The sequence below is a fragment of the Periplaneta americana genome, chromosome 7 (genome assembly GCF_040183065.1).
Source record: "Periplaneta americana isolate PAMFEO1 chromosome 7, P.americana_PAMFEO1_priV1, whole genome shotgun sequence".
Classification (NCBI taxonomy): Eukaryota; Metazoa; Arthropoda; class Insecta; order Blattodea; family Blattidae; genus Periplaneta; species Periplaneta americana.
Window position 1 is genome coordinate 33,085,728 of NC_091123.1, and position 21,078 is coordinate 33,106,805.

At 37.1% G+C, this 21,078-nt stretch overlaps 2 protein-coding genes across 4 annotated transcripts in view; one reads left to right on the plus strand and one right to left on the minus strand.

Moving 5' to 3' along the window:
- Positions 1–21,078, plus strand: part of LOC138703043 (uncharacterized) — an 825,197-nt gene that overhangs the window by 123,979 nt on the left and 680,140 nt on the right. The window lies entirely within an intron of this gene.
- The window catches only part of LOC138703044 (angiopoietin-2), a 412,233-nt gene that overhangs the window by 111,053 nt on the left and 280,102 nt on the right, over positions 1–21,078 (minus strand). Inside the window, exon 2 of the mRNA XM_069830579.1 lies at positions 4–1,345. Within this exon, the coding sequence (XP_069686680.1) occupies positions 4–1,345 (1,342 nt within the window). The remainder of the gene's footprint in view (positions 1–3; positions 1,346–21,078) is intronic.

The following is a 21,078-nucleotide window of genomic DNA, read 5'->3' on the forward strand; positions in this document are numbered from 1 at the left end:
GACCTTAACGTCCTTAATGTTTGCAATCAGGTCCGTGGTGAAGGTGGTGTTAGCGGGAGACGGCTTGTTCTTGACGCTGGGGAATATGACGCCGCGACTTCTCGTGGTGCCCCGCGTGTTGGATCCGGTGGTGGACGTCGTGGTAGGAGATGGTGTGCTCGTCGAACTGCTGCTTGATGAGAATATAGTCGTTCCCTGCGATACGTGATTGCTGGTGGATCCGGGGGTTGTATAGCTTACGGGGGGTGACGGCGGTTGTGTGGGAGGTTCGGTTATGGTCACCATCTCGTCTTGTGGTATTACCACGGAGTATCTGTTGGGATCGTACTCTACAAGGCGATCAATCGTGGGATCTAGCAGTAGTTCTGCTGGTACGGGGCGCTGAGCGAGTGTTGCAACATCGTCTTCCTGCTTCTTTAGCCGCTTCTCTACCAGATCTAGATTGGCGATGATTTTGTTAGCCTTGGTACGGAGATCAGCGTGGATGTCACTGATGGCTCGCTCTTGGCGTTGTGTTTGTGTGAGAAGCTCATCCGATTTAGGCACCAGGTCGTCCACGGAGCTCTTGGTGCCCACCACGACATCCCAGACCTCGTCCATCTTCTCAGATACGCTGAGAATGGGGTGCATATGTTTGACAAGTGTGTCCAGCTTGCTGTTCTTGGAAGCGGCTACAGTAGTCTTGTTCCTGAAGATTTGAGGGAGTACTTGAGGATTCTCCGCCTCAACAACGGCTTCATGCACGTCTGTCACAAGGTTCAGCACTTTTCCAAGATTTTCAGAGACCAAGTTGATGTGGAACTGTAATTTTCTGTCGACGTTGCCTGTTGCAGTTTTGAGACCTTCCAGTTCGCGTGACACATGGGTCATAACTTCAGCATTTAAGACTTTTGTGATGTCTACAACGTTCATGCTGATCGGTTTCTTCTCGCTTGCCTCAGCGTTGATATCATCAGCTGGCAAGAAATTTGTGTCCAGCTGATTCTTGAGCCCTATTAGCTTTGTATCGATATCGCTCACTTTCTGGTCCAGCGATACGAGTCTCATGTCCAGAGTGTCTACCTCTGAGGGCGATGGGGCGGGAGCGGCCCGTGGCGTTCCAACGGAACCTTGGGCGGTGGGCTCGTGGACGTTCTCTTCATCCTGGTGGAACAGTTTGAGATCCAGTGTCCGCAGCTTCGCGATCACCGAATCTGTCTTGTCGATGTTGTCGGTGACTCTGGAGTCCAGCATCTCCACTCGTCGCATCAGATGCTCCACTGCCTTGTCCAGATTTTCTATTCGTTGCAGCTTGGACTCCAGCGTCGAAACAATCACCTCGAACACGTTGAAGAGGTACTGTTCCCTGCAACATGAAAACGACAAAGTTAGAAAAATGTCCGATTTGGCTAATCGCGACTTCGTTTACAGTTATTTCCAGATATATTGAGCAACTTGGTTAATTATTTCTTGCAAATGCTGTTTCTGCTGAACCTAACAGTGTTTTGTATATGTTTTCTCACAGAAAAAGATAGGTTACGTTCTCTCCTTTCCCCATATTTTTTCGATTTTTCTGTCCAGCGTCTCAAAGGATAATTTCAAATTAAAAATAGTGATAATATATTTTTATAGTGTCATAAAATAAAAAAGTAAATCTGTGACGCTACAGCCCATGAAGGGCCAAGACCGACCAGCCGGCTGCTAGCCTCACGTCCACATCCAAAGCAGAGATGGACGATCATCCAACCAAATGTAAGTATCATGCGGTTAGCACAATGATCCCCTCAGCCGTTATAGTTGGTTTTCGAAACCATATTTTCGCTACCTATTGTAGCTCCCAAGATGCTGAGTGGGCACCGGTCCCATACACTGGCCGAAATTTCATGAGAAAATGTCTTCCCCCATGAGGACTCGAACCAGCGCGCATTCCATAACGCGAGTCCTAGGCAGGATGCCGTAGACCAGATGCCACGGCGCGAGACTTTTATAGTGTCATGCATTAATTAACTAAAAAGTATATTCTGCATAACGTAACTTATGTGAAATATAATTGAAGAGTCCACTGCAAGAATGATGGATGTTATTTTCTTGTCGAAAATGAACCAAGACTGTCAATGCATAGCTTAAGATATATAGAACGTACATAGAGAGTTCTATGACATTAACGCTGATAGTCATTGTCCAATAATGATCGGAAAATCACAGTTAAGCTTTGAGCGCTAAGCATTTCAAACTTCTCCTGAAAAATGTATTCCAAATGACATCCCTCATTCTTGCAGTGGACTCTTCAATTTAAAATGTCACTGAAAATTAACGTATAGTATGTAACATTTACTTATTTCTACTTCCGAAATTTATACCAGGTATGCAAGGACTGAAAATTACAATCGTGCGAAAATCAGCTACTGAGTGAAATGTAATAGCAGTGTAGCCAGATTTTAAAATATACATATTCACGAGCTCTAGGAAAAGGTAAATCCGAAAACGGGAGCTCTGGAAGTGAAATGGAAAGTTTATCAACGTGGCTTGAAGATGTCAACAACTAATAAACTAATAGCACTGTAGAAATAACCTACTTCCTTCACACATCCTGTTTATATGTGCCATGAACTGCATTTTACCTTTTAAGTAACCTGAAATATGATTAAAATATAAAAACAATATAATTATTACAGCACCAAGGCTAACAAAATCATCGCCAATCAGTCACCAACCCACACCGGCGTCGTACATCACCGAACATCAGCTGATTAGTCTTTACTACTGAAGATATGACCGCACGTCTTGAAACATGTATGGTCTAAACATGATTTTTAATGTGTGTTTTAATACTGTAATAATTATATTGTTTTTATATTTTAATCAATTGAATGAAAACACTGTCGAATCAAGACTAGGTTTTAACATATCTGTCAAACGTTCTGTAATACTGAACTGAAATTAACATGTTAGGGGTGGAGAGAAAAAAGTATGTGGGCGTCTTATGTCACGGTAAAATTGCTGAATATCAGATTTCCAGTCACCCCATTCTCTTCCGTGCAATAAACATTATGAGCGTTGTTTCTGTTTTGCATTTGCGATCACCGGTAACAACACTGACCAGTGGAAGTGAAGCGAGCGAGCCAGTGCAATTGTACCACGGGTCATTTAACATCGAGAACCTGTATTTAGTTTGTGTTTTATTACATTTCTGTGTTACACGGTGCCAGTGCTTATACACTTATTTATTTTCCGTTTGAAATTGAAAGTGATTTTAGTATTCAACCAACTGTAACTGCGGCTGCTATGTCAAACAACAAATTGTGGACATCAAATTTTATGTAAATCGTGGGGAGTAGGCACTTTCATGTAATGTTTGCATCAAATATACACAACGAAGGTCCAGTTCAGACAATAGTAAAGGACGAAATAGTAGAATGGCAATGAAAACAAGTGCCCTGAGAGAACCTCCTTAAACACTGTTTTTGTTCACCAAAAGTTCTGTTTACGTTTCCTGAATTGGAGGTTAGGCTTTCGGCGTGCAAATCTAATAGATCTAACCGTTTGACTAACGATACATCATTTTATAAAGAAGCAAATGGAAAAAGAAACAAGAGTATGGGAGAGAGGAAGTTCTTAGCTTCTTAATTAAATCCCTTTTTAAATCCTTAGGCTCCGAGGCAAAATGTGATAACCTATGTTATTTTTTGCACTTTTCAGGAGCGAACGTTTAAAGTCTGGATGACTGTAATGTTTTTATTTTATTTTGGTAGATTATTTTACGACCCTTTATTAGCATCTCAGGTTAGTATTAGTATTTTTAGTATTTATTTATTTAACCTGGTAGAGATAAGGCCGTCAGGCCTTCTCTGCCCCTCTACCAGGGGATTACAACTATAGTATGAACAATAAAATTACAATTAATATTAAATTTACAATTACAATTACAATAAAAATTAAAGTACGACAAGATTACCTGATTAATGAAACTAGACATTTTATCATAGAAGTTAAGAACAAAGAATATTTTTGTATTTACTGAATTACAAATTAAACCTACAATAACAAAATTCTATAGTGATGAAATTACCGGATATTGAAATATTTTGTGATAGGTTAAGAGAACTATTTACAAGAAACCATATCTGAACGAGTCTCAATTACTGACTAAGTGCCTAGTAAGTTTGCGTTTGAATGAGATGAAAGTGATAATGCCGGTGAAATGAGTCCGGGGTCCAGCACCGAAAGTTACCCAGCATTTGCTCATGTTGGGTTGAGGGAAAATCCAGCAAGAAAACCCTCAACCAGGTAACTTGCCCCGACCGGGAATCGAACCCGGGCCAGACGGTCAGACGCGCTAACCGTTACTCCGCAGGTGTGGACATGAATATATGAGATTATAATTAATAATTATGTTTCATAACAGCGGGTTAGAGAGAAAAATAATGGAGAGATGCATGTCATCTTTAACTACAATAAAATACCATTAAGATGCACAACATATCGCAAAATCTCATTTTTGCCAAAAATTGACATACCACCTTTTGTCTTGGAACCATAGAACTGTTAGGTTGAAGAGAGATTGTAGGATAGAATAGAATATAATGTTTTTAAAATCTTTAAGAATTATCTCCTCCAGCTTAGAATCCAGCTGACCACATTTATGCCATATTCCAGCCAGTTAAGAGAAAATGTATTTTCCTTGCATGATTCTGCATAAGTATTTTGTGTTATCTTAAGTGTTGATCTTGCACTATACTGATTAAAGATTTATATTTTACTTTCTTGTAATTAACATAATTAATTAAACCTGGACTAGGTGAAATTTTTTAATATGGTATAGATAATGTTACTGCTTTATCTGCTTTAAGACAATTGGATTTAATAATTAAAAAACTTGTCAACGGGATGTTTCTGTTTTTTGGTATGAAGTTCGTCTCACAATTGTAAGAGTATTGGAAAATAGACTGCCCTAAGTGACCGATTCTTGAATAATGATGATGCTGAAGGTAATAATAATATATAATAATAATAATAATAATAATAATAATAATCATAATAATAATAATAATTCCATGAAGTCCGAGTGGACTTCTTCGTTTATTTTTCTTATATCGAAAGGATAGAATAATTAAGCTGCTGAAAAAATAGCGAAACAATGGAACTATGGCGCTATGGTGCACGGATGACTGAGAATAATATGGACAATACATGAACAAAAATTAAGTATTTTTAAACTAGAATTGTAAAAATTCTAGATAAACAAAAGGAACTGTTAACATAACTCATTACCCTGCGATCCTTAAACAGTCTGTAATAGTAACTTAAATAACGTTTGGAGAAGAGCTGGACATAAGCCACTGTTATTTTTCATCACAAACTTCACAATCTGTTGGACATCACAAACCACAGCATGTTAGGTGACAAGTCGCCAGCTGTCAGAGGTGCACATTGAGCCAAAATTGTCAACTGATACATAGCTTACATACATTGTTTACATTTGAAACGCACACCTCTTTTCAAAACGATGTTTTGAAGATCCGGAAGATATGTTCGAAATCTCTTCAGGAACACAAAACTCAATCACCAATTGTGCTTCACTTGTTTCAGTTTTTATTGCATCTGCAGCAAGAATTTTGTAATGTGAGCGCTCCACTTTTTGCATAAGGCTATTTGAAGTCGATGTGCCAACTGAAGCAGTTAGCGTAACAAATGATAGGTTTGATATTGGCCCTGCACTAGTTGCCAGACGGGATTTAAATTTAACCGGCCAGAAAGCATTGCCCGATTGATCCGTCAATAACAGGAATGCTTACTGGCTTCAGAAAGTCAAGGATTCTGTCAGCGGTACCACTATCACCTTATGAGCTTTCCAGCAAATTTGCTTCATAACCACTTTTTAAAATGAAATTTCCATTCTCGATACTGAATATTGTAACCTTGCTTCCTCTGGACCCCTGTCGAAGGTTCAAAACCATCTCACTTCGATACATTTTTTAACAGAAAGGCCTACTGTTTACTCCAGGAGGGAATTAAACTCGAGTCCCTGTCTCACATTAAGTTCGCAATTTATGAAATATCTTAAGATATTATTGAACCGAATAATATGATTATTCCTTCCGGCAACTCATTCCTCGGAATAAGGTTCAGTTCTTTAAGTCGACGGGTTGGATAATGAAAGTTTTTCCGGAATTCTTCCGTATCTCTCATGACATTCCATCAACTCTTCATTCCACCTTATTCTCTAATGTCATAACGCTTTTATTTCTACCCACTTTAAAATTGGCATAGGATGACGTGTGATCTTGCACTATACAAAATGGAGATGATCAGCTAAAGTACTGTTTTTAATATAAAATGCTGACGACCATGGATAATGGATCAGTGCCGGTCTGGAACGCTTACGAAAAAACTTAGTTTCTTCGGCGTTGGTGTGTAGAGAAGGTGACCGTTAGAAAACAACCTGTCCCATCGATGTGATATCTCTTGGACTGCAAATACACCGGTTGAAGATTTCAAATCTCCCTCCACAGAGTGAGAATATATGTCAGAAAATGGAATGATCATAGTACTGAAGGATGACTTCCGTTTTTCCATGAGTAAAGACAGAATTAATTAAGATAGCGAATCCAGAAATGCATGTAGAGTGTTAAGGCTGGTTCACAATAAACCGGGAACGGAAACGACAACGAGAACGAGAACGAAAATGTTGTTAAAATAAATGGATTTAAATGTGTTCATTCACAATTAATTATTGTGAATGTTCACATTTAAATACATTTATTTTAACAATTCTTCCGTTCTCGTTCTGGTTGTCGTTTCTGTTCCCAGTTTATTGTGAACCAGCCTTTAGTTGGGAGGCCGGAGGGAAAAAGACCTTTAGGGAGGCCGAGACGTAGATGGGAAGATAATATTAAAATGGATTTGAGGGAGGTGGGATATGATAGAGAATGAATTAATCTTGCTCAGGATAGGGACCAATGGCGGGCTTATGTGAGGACGGTAATGAACCTCCGGGTTCCTTAAAAGCCAGTAAGTAAGTAATACCGCCATTAAAAAGGTAATTAGAACAAACATGATAAACGTGGAAATGAATGTGGTTAGGTACGAACGTATTTTAAATAAATCTTTACTTTTCCCAAATTACGGCGTTACAAATATACTAATCAGATTTATTTTATGGCGCATGAACGTGGACACTCACAAGTATGTCGAAAAACACACAAAGTATTTGAAACCAAAATTCTGGGAAAATTGTCGGCCTGATTCAAGGAAAATGACACCGTTGAATTGGGAAAAGAAAACCAAATTAAAACCATACTAAATCACGTGTTGTGGCATTTTATGGGGCAGAAAAATGGACATTATGACGAAGAGAAACGATTAGAAGCATTTGAAATATGGATACGGAGAAGAATAGAACGTGTGAAGTGTACAGACAGAATAAGAAATGAAGCTGTGTTGAAAAGAGTGAGTGAAGAAATAATTATGCTGAAAGTGATCAAGAAGAGGAAAAAGAATTGACTGGGTCACTGGCTGATAAGAAACTGTCTACTGAAGAATGCACTGGAAGGAATGGTGAACGGGAGAAGAGTTCGGGGCAGAAGAAGATATCAGATGATAGACGACATTAAGATATATGTTTTATATGCGCAGACAAAGAGAAAGACAGAAAATAGGAAAAATTGGAGAAAGCTGAGTTTGCAGTGAAATACCTGCCCTTTGGCAGAAGACTATGAATGAATGAAATACATCCGATAATTAAAATAAATTGCTTTATACGGGCAAAGAGACGCTATTTTCCATCACTATCTCAAAATATATTCCGGTTGACACCTTTAGAGTAACTGTTAGCGCGTCTGGCCGTGAAACCAGATGGCCCAGGTTCGATTCCCGGTTGGGACAGGTTACCTGGTTGAGGTTTTTCCGGGGTTTTCCCTCAACCCAATATGAGCAAATGCTGGGTAACTATTGGTGCTGGACCCCGGACTCATTTCACCGGCATTATCACCTTCATCTCATTCAGACGCTAAATAACCTAAGATGTTGATAAAGCGTCGTAAAATAACCTACTAAAATAAAAAAAATATATAATATTCCTTTTTTTAGCATCAGAAGACTGTCTTATTGTACTAAATTTAACAGAAATTAATAGGCGTATACAATCTGCATTTGAGACATGTGAGTCAGGGATTCTCGTGACAAACTCCAACATGAAAGTTCATCATGACTCAGTTTATTTCATTCAAAGGGCGGAAAAGCGAGGACAGTAGGCGCCTGGAAGCATGTTACATGTAATCTAGATGGATCGCCTTGCACCTCGGAAGGGGGTGAGTCGTGCATTGCGTAATACTATTCTATTCTGAAATTCATGCTAAAACAAAGGAACAGCTTCAAGGTTGAGAGAGTAGGAATGTGGCCAACGAGTTCCAGTGCATGACTGACCTCTTGGAAAGTTTACATTTCCTCTGGGGTACGAATTGCTAAAGTAACGACTTTATTTTAAATCTAGTTTGGAGAACTTTATTAGCAGAATTTGTGCAGACGAAAAGGTGGCTCTGATGTATGCTGCTTAAAGAGCAACTTTGGAAGCCACGTCTGGTCTGGGTCGTGAGTTTATCCATTAAGAATGTTATGTCTTATATAATCTTTGCGTAGAAATTATGTGATGTGTTGACTCCATTTCATGAGAGTCTCACCATGTGTTCATCTGATATAGTGGGAAGGTAGGTTAAATCTTACTATTAAAATGTTTATTTTTACAGTAAAATGATTCAATAGAAAACAAAATAAAACTTATTGAAGTATTTTATAATATTCTCTTTAATATCAATTTGATGGAAATTGGAGTACATACTATAGTACTCGTATATTAAAAAGGAGTGAAGAGAAGTAAAGAAATGGAACAAATACAGCATTGATCTATAACCCTGTGTACACAAGGTAACAAATTAAAATGAACCAATAGCATGTGGCATGAAAACATGCTGAAAATATTTGTTTTTATATTTTAGTTGGTTATTTAACGACTCTGTATCAACTACGAGGTTATTTAGCGTCGATGAGATTGGTGATAGAGAGATGGTATTTGGCGAGATGAGGCCGAGGATTCGCCGTAGATTATCTGACATTCACCTTACGATTGGGGAAATCCTCAAAAAAAAAAAAAACAATCAGACAATCAGCCCAAGCGGGGATCGAACCCGCGCCCGAACGCAACTTCGGACCGAAAGGCAAGCGCCTTGACCGACTGAGGCACGGCGGTGGCTTGCTGAAGATCTCCTAAACTTCTTGAGTACAAATCTAAGACAAAATATACCATGAAAAGGCACTTTCTACCTTGCGTATTATCCATTTGTTCCGAATCTATACTAATAATAAATCTGTAGCCGAAATTTTTCTGGTAATTTTCGATCTTCCAAAAATAATTGCTCCTAACATATATAATTAACCGCCCTGAAACCGAAAATCGCTTTTTTGAAATTTTTGTTTGTATGTATGTCTGTCTGTCTGTCTGGATGTTTGTTACCTTTTCACGTGATAATGGCTGAACCGATTTATATGAAAATTGGAATATAAATTAAGTTCGTTGTAACTTAGAATTTAGGCTATATGGCATTCAAAATATTTTATTTAAAAGGGGGGTTATAAGGGGGCTTGAATTAAATAAATCGAAATATCTCCCTTATTATTAATTTTCATGAAAAATATTACATAACAAAAGTTTCTTTAAAAATAATTTCCGATAAGTTTTATTCCATGCAAAATTTTGATAGGACATATTTAATGAGATAAATGAGTTTCAAAATTACAAGAACAACGCCATCTAAGGCTGTGTAATGAAATAAAAAAAAATACTTCGTCTATAAGGGGCCTTGGACAACAACAATCGAAAGCTATGAAACATAGCCTACAGAGAATGTTTCTGTGTTTGTATGAAGTAATATCGGAAGCTAAATTAACCGATTAGTATAATTAATTATTAATTCACCATTGGAAAGTGTAGTTTCTCTAGATGGACATAATGCTATAATGTTATTACAGTAACTTCTGAGTGAATCGAGGACAGGAAGATTAAAATAGCTTCTGATGCACAGAAAACTTGATAGGCATTCGTTTCCTGTATTTCATAAAATAATTTTTATAACCAAATGAGTGGTCTCTGGATCAAAATGATCGCATTTAAATTTTTTAATACAATTTAAATTAAGTAACATCATAAGCGATTTATCCTTCTATCAAACACGAAATTTCCCTAGATCAAATGTCCTATTTTAATTATGTAATTACTTTATATTTATTTCTAACGAGTGCAGCGAAGCGCACGGGTACGGCTATTTATTAATATTATGTTAACTGAATCATTGGCCTAGGCTGGTAAGACAACAGTAAAGTTATCAAAAGACGTTGGTTATGTACTAGTAGCCTACTATTAATGTATCCCAACGGCTACAGGTACCGCTTAAGAGTAACAGGTTGAAGACTACTGCTGCACATTATAACTTGCCCTTTAAATTCAGGAAGTGTTATGTTGCTGCTGTAGTTGTTTCACTTCGCCCTTCGTGGTCAAAACAGGGGACGCCTTAACCTTTATTTCAGTTTGACCGATAAAAATTCTTTCTTGGTCATTTGAAGAGATTATTTAATGTTATTGCATAACAAAGAAGATCGTGACACTCTTGTTTATACGCGGTCAAGGGTTATAATAGGCACACCTATGCTTTCGAATATCGCGCAAAGAATAATAATTACAATTTAAACGCGCTTCAAAATTCTTGCGTGCGAAGTTCATCACGTAGGGACGACGCAAGTCACTGCGTTAACGAATTCCCGATGGGAGCACGCGTGCAGCGATCACATTCAAAGTCTCGTTTGTAGTTAGCCACGATATTCTCGAAAGTCTTCGGACGTGAGTTCGATTTCCGCTTGGGCTGATTACTTGGATGTTTTTTACCCGAGAATTCAACTATAAGACGAATGTCAGGTAATTCATGGTAAATATTCGGCCTCATCTGGCCAAATACGATCTCAATATCACCAGTTCCATTGACACTAAATAATCTAGTTCAGCGGTTCCCAACCTGTAAGGGTCCGCGAGTGATCCGAAAGGAGACCACGAAAACAAGATATGTTTTCAAATGTAAATTTAATCAAAATTAACTTTATCGTGTGCTCTTATTTTTCTCAGCTCGTTGAAATGATTTGTTGCTTGTGTCTTACTTTTGAGACAGAATGTAACAAGAATGAGATCGCCGGAAGGACAATTAAACTTGTGGTCTCAATAGAGAATTCGATTAATTTCCGAATCTAAGTGATTTTGTAGCAACAGACGATGACGGACTTCTCTCCTATATCGTTTTAAATATAAATAACATCATGATTCATTAATCTTAAAATTAAGGAAATATTTCCCTTTGTACAATAAAAAAAACTATCGAGTGAAATCCCTTCTTAGTGACAAAAAGTTTATCCGTCAAAGAAGCAGAGAAGCTGTTAGAATTATCATCTGATTCAAGCTTAAAAATCGTGTTTCCTACGACGAATGTGTTGCAATCTTGGTTACATGCATGATTGTGTTTCCTAATTGCAGTATAACACTTAAATGTCATTTGTATCAACATACTTAAGTTGTGTACATTTTTTGCTTTGGCCTTCTTGAAGAACTAGGGGAGAGTTGGGTAGTATCGGACATCGGGTAATATCGGACAGTGCGTTTCTGTCATCTACCACCAGATGGCATTACCTGAATAACATGGTTACGTTTCTGTATGCGACATCACAGAAACGTAACCATGTCATTCTGGTACTATCATCTGGTGATAGATGAAATAAACTCACTGTCCGATATTAGCCGATGTCCGATACTACCCAGCTCTCCCCTAATAGAAGTAAATTTAATGTTGAGCTAACCTTGCAACTTAGAATATCTACAATTGAATCAGAGTTCTCAAAAACTGACAGCTGCAAGGTAATGTAAACCATCTCGTTAATAGCCTTATGACCAGAATAAAAAATGATTAATTCATATTTTTCAGGAAAACGTGATAGAACATAAAATATCTTTGAATTTATATATGTTCAATTTAATTGTATTCAAAAGCTAAAACTAAAATTTAATATCGCTATCAATTTATTAAGGATGTTTAATTCACTACATCATGCAAATATTTAATGAGTATAACATGTTGATGGACCTAAATGATGCAAAAGGTTTAGAGGGTCCGCCAAAATGAAGTATGAGCTTCAAGGGGTGTATGACACTCAACTTGGAAACCACTGATCTAGTAATTGATAGAATATCTTTAAATAATGAACTTTAAAAAGTTTCAAGATTAAGGCACGACACATTTAAGAAAATATAAGTACTTCTTTCGTTTCTGTCTTCGTGTGTAAATTACAGTAGAGGAGGCAAGACCTGTCCTGTGTCCTTATCAACTTATTGTGTGCCGTGGCTATATCATCAATGGATGTGGAGGGGAAGATATGTTTAGTCTGAGGTGAACACTCGTGTCGGCAGATTCGTATAATATTAACCATCATGAAACAAACTCTCTTTGTGTTGGATGGCTCATTCTTTCCCCTCTCGCACAGCTCACATGCCAGGTCTCGTCTCCTCATCTGTAGGCCTACTTTTCTTTCGCTGTTTCCTGGATTCTAATAGTATAGTCGGTTAAAAATAAACTGAGAAACCTCGGTTTTTAAGTTTTCTTATAATGGTATTTTATTATCCTCCTGAGTTCTTAAAGGATAATATACTGTAGTATACAGTACTTCATGCATTTATTTATTTTGCTAATAATTGTAACATAAAATATAATATAAACGGAAAAACTTTAGCTCGCCTCTGAAAGAGTAGAACTTGTGCTCAGGGGTGAATTCCTGAATTTAAATTAAGAAGTATCTAATACAATTTGTCTTATGTCTACTACGCAATAAGAATACATAAATTTAAATTAATAATTTTTCAATTTTTATAAAATCCAGACATAACTTTATAAATTTAATACTAGAACTATTAGAATTGACAAGATTAGGATATTTAAATACAGTAGGCTATAAATTTGTTATATATTCTTGGGCCTGAATTACTACTGTGATTAAATACTGTAGCAGTGTTGCATTTTGGTTCAAACAATCTTAAAGAATTCATACCTTTTGTTTCATAACTGTGAGAATACAATTCAAAATTATTTCGATTTATATGTATGAATTTTATTAATACAATATAATAATTTGTCTTATTTTAAGAACATTAAAGTCTAAAAACAATTTTTGAGATGGAAAATCAATTGGTTTATGAAGACATATTTTGATTATTTTCTTCTGTAATAAATAAGTGGATTAAAATTGGATTTAAATAAGCTACCCCGTCCTATAATTCCATACATAATTACTGATTGAAATAAAGTTAAGTATATTGTGCGTAATAAACTTATTGACAAGTAATTTCTCAATAATACAAAATATATTATTTTACGCAATTTATTACAAAGGTAATTAATGTGTTGGTTCCATTTTAAATGATTGTCGAAAATTATGCCTAAATACTTAACTCCTGAGGACTCCTTAATAATTGGACATTTACGCTGTATAAGACAATAATTATAGTTATGTAATTTAATACTTAATATAGCTAGATGTAGGATAATGAGGATGGAATAATTATGTTTTTGTTTTCGTTGATAGAAAGATAATTTATATCACATCATTTTTTTAAATTAATTTAAGTCCATTATTTGAATTATTATATGCATTATACCAGTTTTTTCCACCAAAAAGTAAAACTGTGTCGTCTGCATAAGAATAATGAACACCATTGTATTGTTGTAAGTCAGTTTTTAACTCCTTAATATGTATTAAAATAAAATAGGGCGTATGATTATGATATGTATGCATTTATTAACACTACAATTGGGTATACACCCGGTGGCAGTGATATATAATAAACAATAATTACAATTACAATAATATAATAAGTACAGCAATAATAAAAAAATGAAATGAAATAAAATAAATGTAAATTTATTTCTAACTATAAATAAGTAGATGCAATAAACCTAGGACTATAAATAAAAACTATTCTATAATAACGCCTACAATAAGCAAAAGTAAATCTAACTTATAAGTACTTCTATTTCACCCATCTATTACCAGTTTAAGTAATTACATATCACCTTAATTAATTACATACCAACTTAATTATATATCACCTTAATTTATTTACATATCAACTAAATTACATATCATCTTAATTAATTACATATCGACTTAATTAATTATATATCAACTCAATTAATTACATGACAACTTAAATAATTACACTGCACCTCCAAAATTTGTGTGAATGTGCAGAGACACAAAGTATAATTTAATATACCTGCATTTGTGCCCTAACTGTGAACTGCAGATTTTTTTCAAAAATTTTCCTCATTTCAGTGACTTTTTTTTTTTAAGTGTAGAAATATATTGAGCTTTAAAAATAAAACAACAAATGTTTCAGAATTCAGGAGGTTCTGTATCAGGTCTAGATGAGTCTGCCACAATTACTCCTGGTGATTCTTTCTGATACCAATGTAAAATTAAGAAAATGTCTTTACTTGTCATTATTCTCGCCGGTTGTCCTATCGAATTTTATAGAGTACATAGTGAGTTTCTTTATACCTACTTACTCTCAGACTTCTAAATGAAGTCGATATTTTGCAGATGAGCAAAACTGCAGAAAGGCCTTTAGTATGCCATATATGGAGGCATTAGAAACCAATCACTTAATGTAATTAACTTGTAATGTCGACATTGAAAGATAATTTGATTGCATTGTTCTAGTTTTTAAATAAATGTAATGCAGGTGAAGGTATCCAATGGCCCATGGAAACAATCTCAATCTCGGGGTACAATGTCACGCCGGCCGGCCAGCAGACCGGCAATTCGTTGCGACACGAATGCGCTTCTCATTATGAGGAACTCGCTTTCACTTTCGTTGTTTGTACACCTTGTTATTACATGTAAATTGACACCAGCTCGAGACGAGATTTGGCCCTCTGTTGAGGCGGCTCAACGATTCCTAATGGCTTAATATCTTCATTTCCCTTCTAATTTATGGATGTATTATTACAAATAAATTCCTCTTCCCGGTAGGCTGTATTTGCTTCATCGGTAAAGAAACTAATACGGGCTGTAGCTCAGTGTGTCAATGACCAGAACAATAGGCGAAACGAAATCATAGGATGGTCAAGAAAGATAGTATTTTATTTTTCATAGATCATATTTCTGCAGAGTCGATTTAGAGATGTCCACGGAATTACACGTTTTCTGCAGCCCTTATAACAAAAAAGAAGTGCATTTAGATAATATTCATGCTGTCCGTCCGCCTCTGTACAGCGATTTTCTACTGAAGTAACTTATTTGACAAATTTTGTTTAGGGCCTATATTTAATATTTAAAATTCAATCCATTCATTAAAGATACACATGAAATATTTGGATAAAAATAGGGCGCCTGCTGTCTATACAATTATTATTATTATTATTATTATTATTATTATTATTATTATTATTATTATTGTTGTTGTTGTTGTTGTTGTTGTTGTTGTTGTTGTTAGGAAAAATCATTAATACGCTTTGGGGGAAAATATAAGAATCAGCTAAGGAAAGAAGCTACTGGCAGCCTTCTGATTAGCCACAGAACATACCTGTCTACCTACTCACCTCTAAAAAGTTGGCATACATTCTTCCGACGAATGCACCATGTGCAGAGAATCTAACAGTACAATGGACAACAACCGCCTATTACTCTGAACACTCGTATTTAATAAAGATTATTGTGAAAGAAACCCAGCCGAATTCTCACTACTACTGCCGGAAACAAAAAATAAATGGCAGTACTAGCGGTCTATACATGTGTTTTTGCAATAGATCCGTAGTAATAGTACGAGGCGCATCCAGAAAATAAGTTTCCCGATTTTTCCCCTTGAAAGTAAACGTAATTAGCCGTGTCAATTGCACATGCGTAACAGATCTATGACATCAATCATATGCCAGCCGGACAGGTCCCGCCTGGTGCCAGTAGCGTGGCAGCAGTGGTCCGAAATGGAAGCTCTTATTCCTTCTCCCGCCGCCTGCGAGGTTCGGTCGGTGATAAAGTTCTTTAATGCACAAAGCATTGCGCCAATTGAAATTCATCGGCAGCTCTGTCAAGTCTATGGGCCGAACATCATGAGTAAGCAGATGGTGCTTCGCTGGTGTAGGCAGTTTTTCGAACGTCGTCAAGATGAAGAGCGCAGTGGGCGACCGTCCCTCATCAATGATGATCGTGTTGAGCTGGTGCGGCAGTGCATCATGGAGAACCGTCGCTTCACGATTACGGAGTTGAGCAGCCATTTTCCGCAGATATCGCGATCCTTGTTGCATGAGATTGTCACTAAGCACCTGCTGTTCAAAAAAGTGTGTGCCAGGTGGGTGCCGAAAAGCCTGACACCCGAACACAAAATGCAACGTTTAGGAGCAGCACTGACATTTCTGCAATGGTATCACGATGACGGCGACGAGTTCCTCGACAGGATCGTCACGGGCGATGAGACTTGGATTTCGCACTTCACCCCGGAAACCAAGCAGCAGTCAATGCATAGTGGATCTCCGGTCAGGACGAAATTCAAATAGACGCTGTCGGTACGGAAAGTGATGTGCACGGTGTTCTGGGACAGAAAGGGCATTCTGCTCATTGACTTCCTTCCAAGAGGTGAAAAAGTGAACGCTGACCGTTACTGTGAAACACTGCGAAAATTGCGACGTGCCATTCAAAACAAGAGGCGTGGAATGCTTACTGCAGGTGTTGTGCTCCTCCATGACAATGATCGTCCACATACGGCTCGGCGCACAGCAGCTGTTTTTGACGGAATTTGGCTGGGAGTTGTTTCATCATCCACCCTATAGTTCTAATCTTGCTCCCAGCGATTTTCACATTTTCTTGCACCTCAAGAAATTCCTGTCCTCCGGTGAGCGTTTTGGCATCGACGAAGAGCTGAAGACGTCTGTCACACGCTGGTTCCATTCACAGGCGGCAGAGTTCTACGACAGAGGGATACAAAAGTTGATCCCACGATACGACAAGTGTCTCAATTCTGATGGTGGCTATGTTGAAAAATAGCTGAAACATTGCTGTACCTGTTGTCAATAAATGTTCTCCTGAAAGTGTGTGTTCTTTTTTTAAAAAAATAGGGAAACTTACTTTCTGGATGCGCCTCGTATGATACGGGAAGTTCCTGTCAACAATTGAAATATGTTTTCATATATGAGGTCTCGCCATCCTTATTGAATAATCAAGACTACTTTCTGTAAGTAGCCAACATGTAGATACCTATTATTGGAGAAAATTCCGTGCCGGCACCGGGAATCGAACCCAGGACCTCTCAGCTATGCTCGCTGAACGCTCTTTCCATCTGAGCTATGCCGAGACCCGATTCATGCCGAACTCTCCTCCTTTATATTATCAGTGGTCTACTACCTGCATTTTAGACGTACAAGCTATGTACTGTATATTTTTAATATGAATTTCGATTGTACCCGAAGTAATAATAATGATGATGATGATAGGCCTAATAATAATAATAATAATAATAATAATAATAACAACAACTTACAAATGGCTTTTAAGGAACCCGGAGATTTATTGCCGCCCTTACATAAGCCATCGATCCTTATCCTGAGCAAGATTAATCCAGTCCCTAGCATCATATAATAATAATGATAATAATAATAATAATAATAATAATAATAATAATAATAATAATAATCCTTTTCTCCTCCTCCTTTCTTCTTCTTCTTCTTCTTCTTCTACTAATGGCCAACATTGGAGAAGAAGTCCATTTGTTGCCTAGCAGTTCAATAGACTGTATTGATGTCCCTTGCTTCTTGTAATTTTTTGTCTGAATAATGTGTCGATAAACACACATTGCCACTCCACTCGGAATATTTACTTACTTACTTACTGGCTTTTTAAGGAACCCGGAGCTTCATTGCCGCCCTCACATAAGCCCGCCATTGGTCCCTATCCTGAGCAAGATTAATCCAGTCTCTACCATCATATCCCACCTCCCTCAAATCCATTTTAATATTATCTTCCCATCTACGTCTCGGCCTCCCAAAAGATCTTTTTTCCCTCTGACCTCCCAACCAACACTCTATGTGCATTTCTGGATTCTCCCATACGTGCTACCTGCCCTGCCCATCTCAAACATCTGGATGTAATGTTCCTAATTATGTCAGGTGAAGAATACAATGTCCACTCGGAATAGAAACAGGAAAATTAAAGGAAAATGTTTAGTGTATTATGTTGTACAAATGTAACTATGAGAAAGGAAGACAACATTGAGGGATATTATTTGTTAAGGTGGCGCCAGACTTACGTCCTACAGCATTGTGAATATATACTTTGTTCGTATTGTCCTTTCGGAAAGACACAACTTCAGCGGACCTATTTGTTGCACCTGAGAAACTAAAGAAATGGCTTGGCAGTTTCCTAATGGTCATCAGATCTGTATATCAAGTAGAAGAATAGGGTCTCACCATAGGCGTCACTGATGTTATAAAAACTTGTTAAAATGCCATTCAAATATAATCGCATAAAAAGAGATAGAAGCAAATTATTAAATTTGTTAGAAGTTAATTTTCTGTTTTAAAATATTACGTTCAAATTAGGAATTTAATTGTACCATCATTTTTCTACATGCTATGTATTTAAGTTATTTAAGATTGTTAGACTAGTTATTAGGAGGTATGATAGTATTTTATATAATATGTAGCTCACCTCACAGTTTTAGATCTCAAAAGTAGATAGTTTTTTAATGGATTTTGCGACCATTGATTTATATCTGTATTGCACAAATTAAGGTTTTCCGGAATAATTTGGCCACGCCTGTTTATAAAACGGTATAAGTTGGAGTATATTGCATATATTTCATTCCCTTGGAAATGCATTCTAGTTGTGGGAGAAGCCTTTCATACGACCTGTGAACCGTAACGAGGTTAATAATGTATGTCATGTTCTGAATTTTTGTATTATTCCTTTCTTTACAATATTTGCTTGTCTATCAAGAAATGATCTCATTTATTTGATCGCATTCCTCTCCTCTTACTGTCTTGTATAATTCAATTTCGAGTCGCTGTAGCGTGAAACCAAGTTCGTGTACGATAATGCGTCGAGCACACATTTGTCAGGGACACATGCTACACTGAAAGGAGGGCCACAAGATGACCTGAAATTTTAAATGTTTTTGAAGTAATGTAGGTGTAGCCTTGGTAGCTCAATTGGCAGAACACTGGCTTACGGTGACTGCGGATCCGGGTTTTAACCCGGGTGGTGGAATTGCATTTACGATTAACCAGGCCAAGATTCCTGAGAGTTTTTCTAGAGGATCTCTCGTTTACTTTCACCATTCTGCCGTCAATTTCCATTTAATTAGCCATTAGCATTATTACTGTAGCATTAACCAAAATGGTGTAGATAGCATTCTGACTGGCATTCGGATGTCATCACTCTGAAAGTCGTAGTACATGTTTCTGGGAATGAAAAGACACTCTATGGGAACTTCACCGGATTCTTAAGCCTACATGGCTGAATCGACAGATAGCACCACATAGCCGAGTCATGATACCTACAAAAATCGTCCGTCCGGACTTCAACATATATTGATAATGAATGATAAGTAAAGGAGTGGTAATGTACAGTTATTCCATTCGGGCCTGCGGTGCTAGTCTTCGGGGCTCTCCTCCGTACACGGGAAAATAAGACTCTAGGTACGTCTAATACACTGGAAGTCGATTAAACTAAGTATATACCTAATAATTTGAGAAAAATTCGTCCCGGCATCGGGAATCGAACCCGGGACCTCTCAGCGTTGCGCGCTGAGCGCTCTTTCCAACTGAGCTATGCCGGAACGAATTTTTCTCGAATTATTAGGTATATACATGTTAACTACTAACACAAAATAGTAGTGATTATTCAATGAGGATGGCGAGACATCATATATATGAATATAGGTATGTATCTATGTTAACAGTATTAAAAAAAACTGTTGTTAAAATATGACCATAAAGTCATTTAAATATGCGCTCCTGCATATGTTATGTCTTATATGTCTAAAATGCAGGTATTAGGCCATTGACGATACAATGAGGAGAGTTCGGCCGGCACCGTGGATCGTGTTCCGGCATAGCTTAGTTGGAAAGAGCGCTCAGCGTGCAGAGTTGAGAGGTCACGGGTTCGAGTCCCAGTGCCGTCACGAATTTTTTCGAATTATTAGGTATATACATGTTGACTACTACACAAAATAGTAGCCGTGATTATTCAATGAGGATGGCGAGACCTCATATATATGAATATAGGTAGGCCTATAAACTCGGTATGTCTTTAGTGTTTTATTATACTGGAAGTCAATTAAACTATATATGTCTTTAGTCAATTAAACTAGGTATGTCTTTAGTGTTCTAATACACTGGAAGTCAATTAAATTAGGTATCTCTTTAGTGTTCTCATACACTGGAAGTCAATTAAACTAGGTATGTCTTTAGTGTTCTCATACAATGGAAGTCAATTAAACTAGGTATGTCTTTAGTGTTCTAATACACTGGAAGTCAATTAAACTAGGTATGTCTTTAGTGTTCTCATACAGTGGAAGTCAATTAAACTAGGTATGTCTTTAGTGTTCCAATACACTGGAAGTCAATTGAACTGTTTGCTCCAAAAGAGAACATGCAGGTCCTAGTAACAAGTCAACTAGCTGCGTTACGAGCGCCTTCGAGAGTTATAACCAGACCTCGGAACTTTATGCACTAAAAAATCAGAAAATATGCATGCTTCTAAGCAGTAAAAACTGTTGAAATATGATCTAAAATTGAAATATGTATATGCAGTAAAATACATTTTAGAGGTTTAATAATACAATATAAATGAAAATAATTTAAAGTGATAAAATACGTGTTAAGAAGCCATATTTCACAGAAAACTTATTTTCCCATCAGTAGAAAAACATTTGTCCTCAAAACCCATTTCTTCAACAAATCTTTTCTGATACTTTTTTCTATCGGCATGTCGGCTGTTAAACTTGTAAACAGATCAATCATGTAC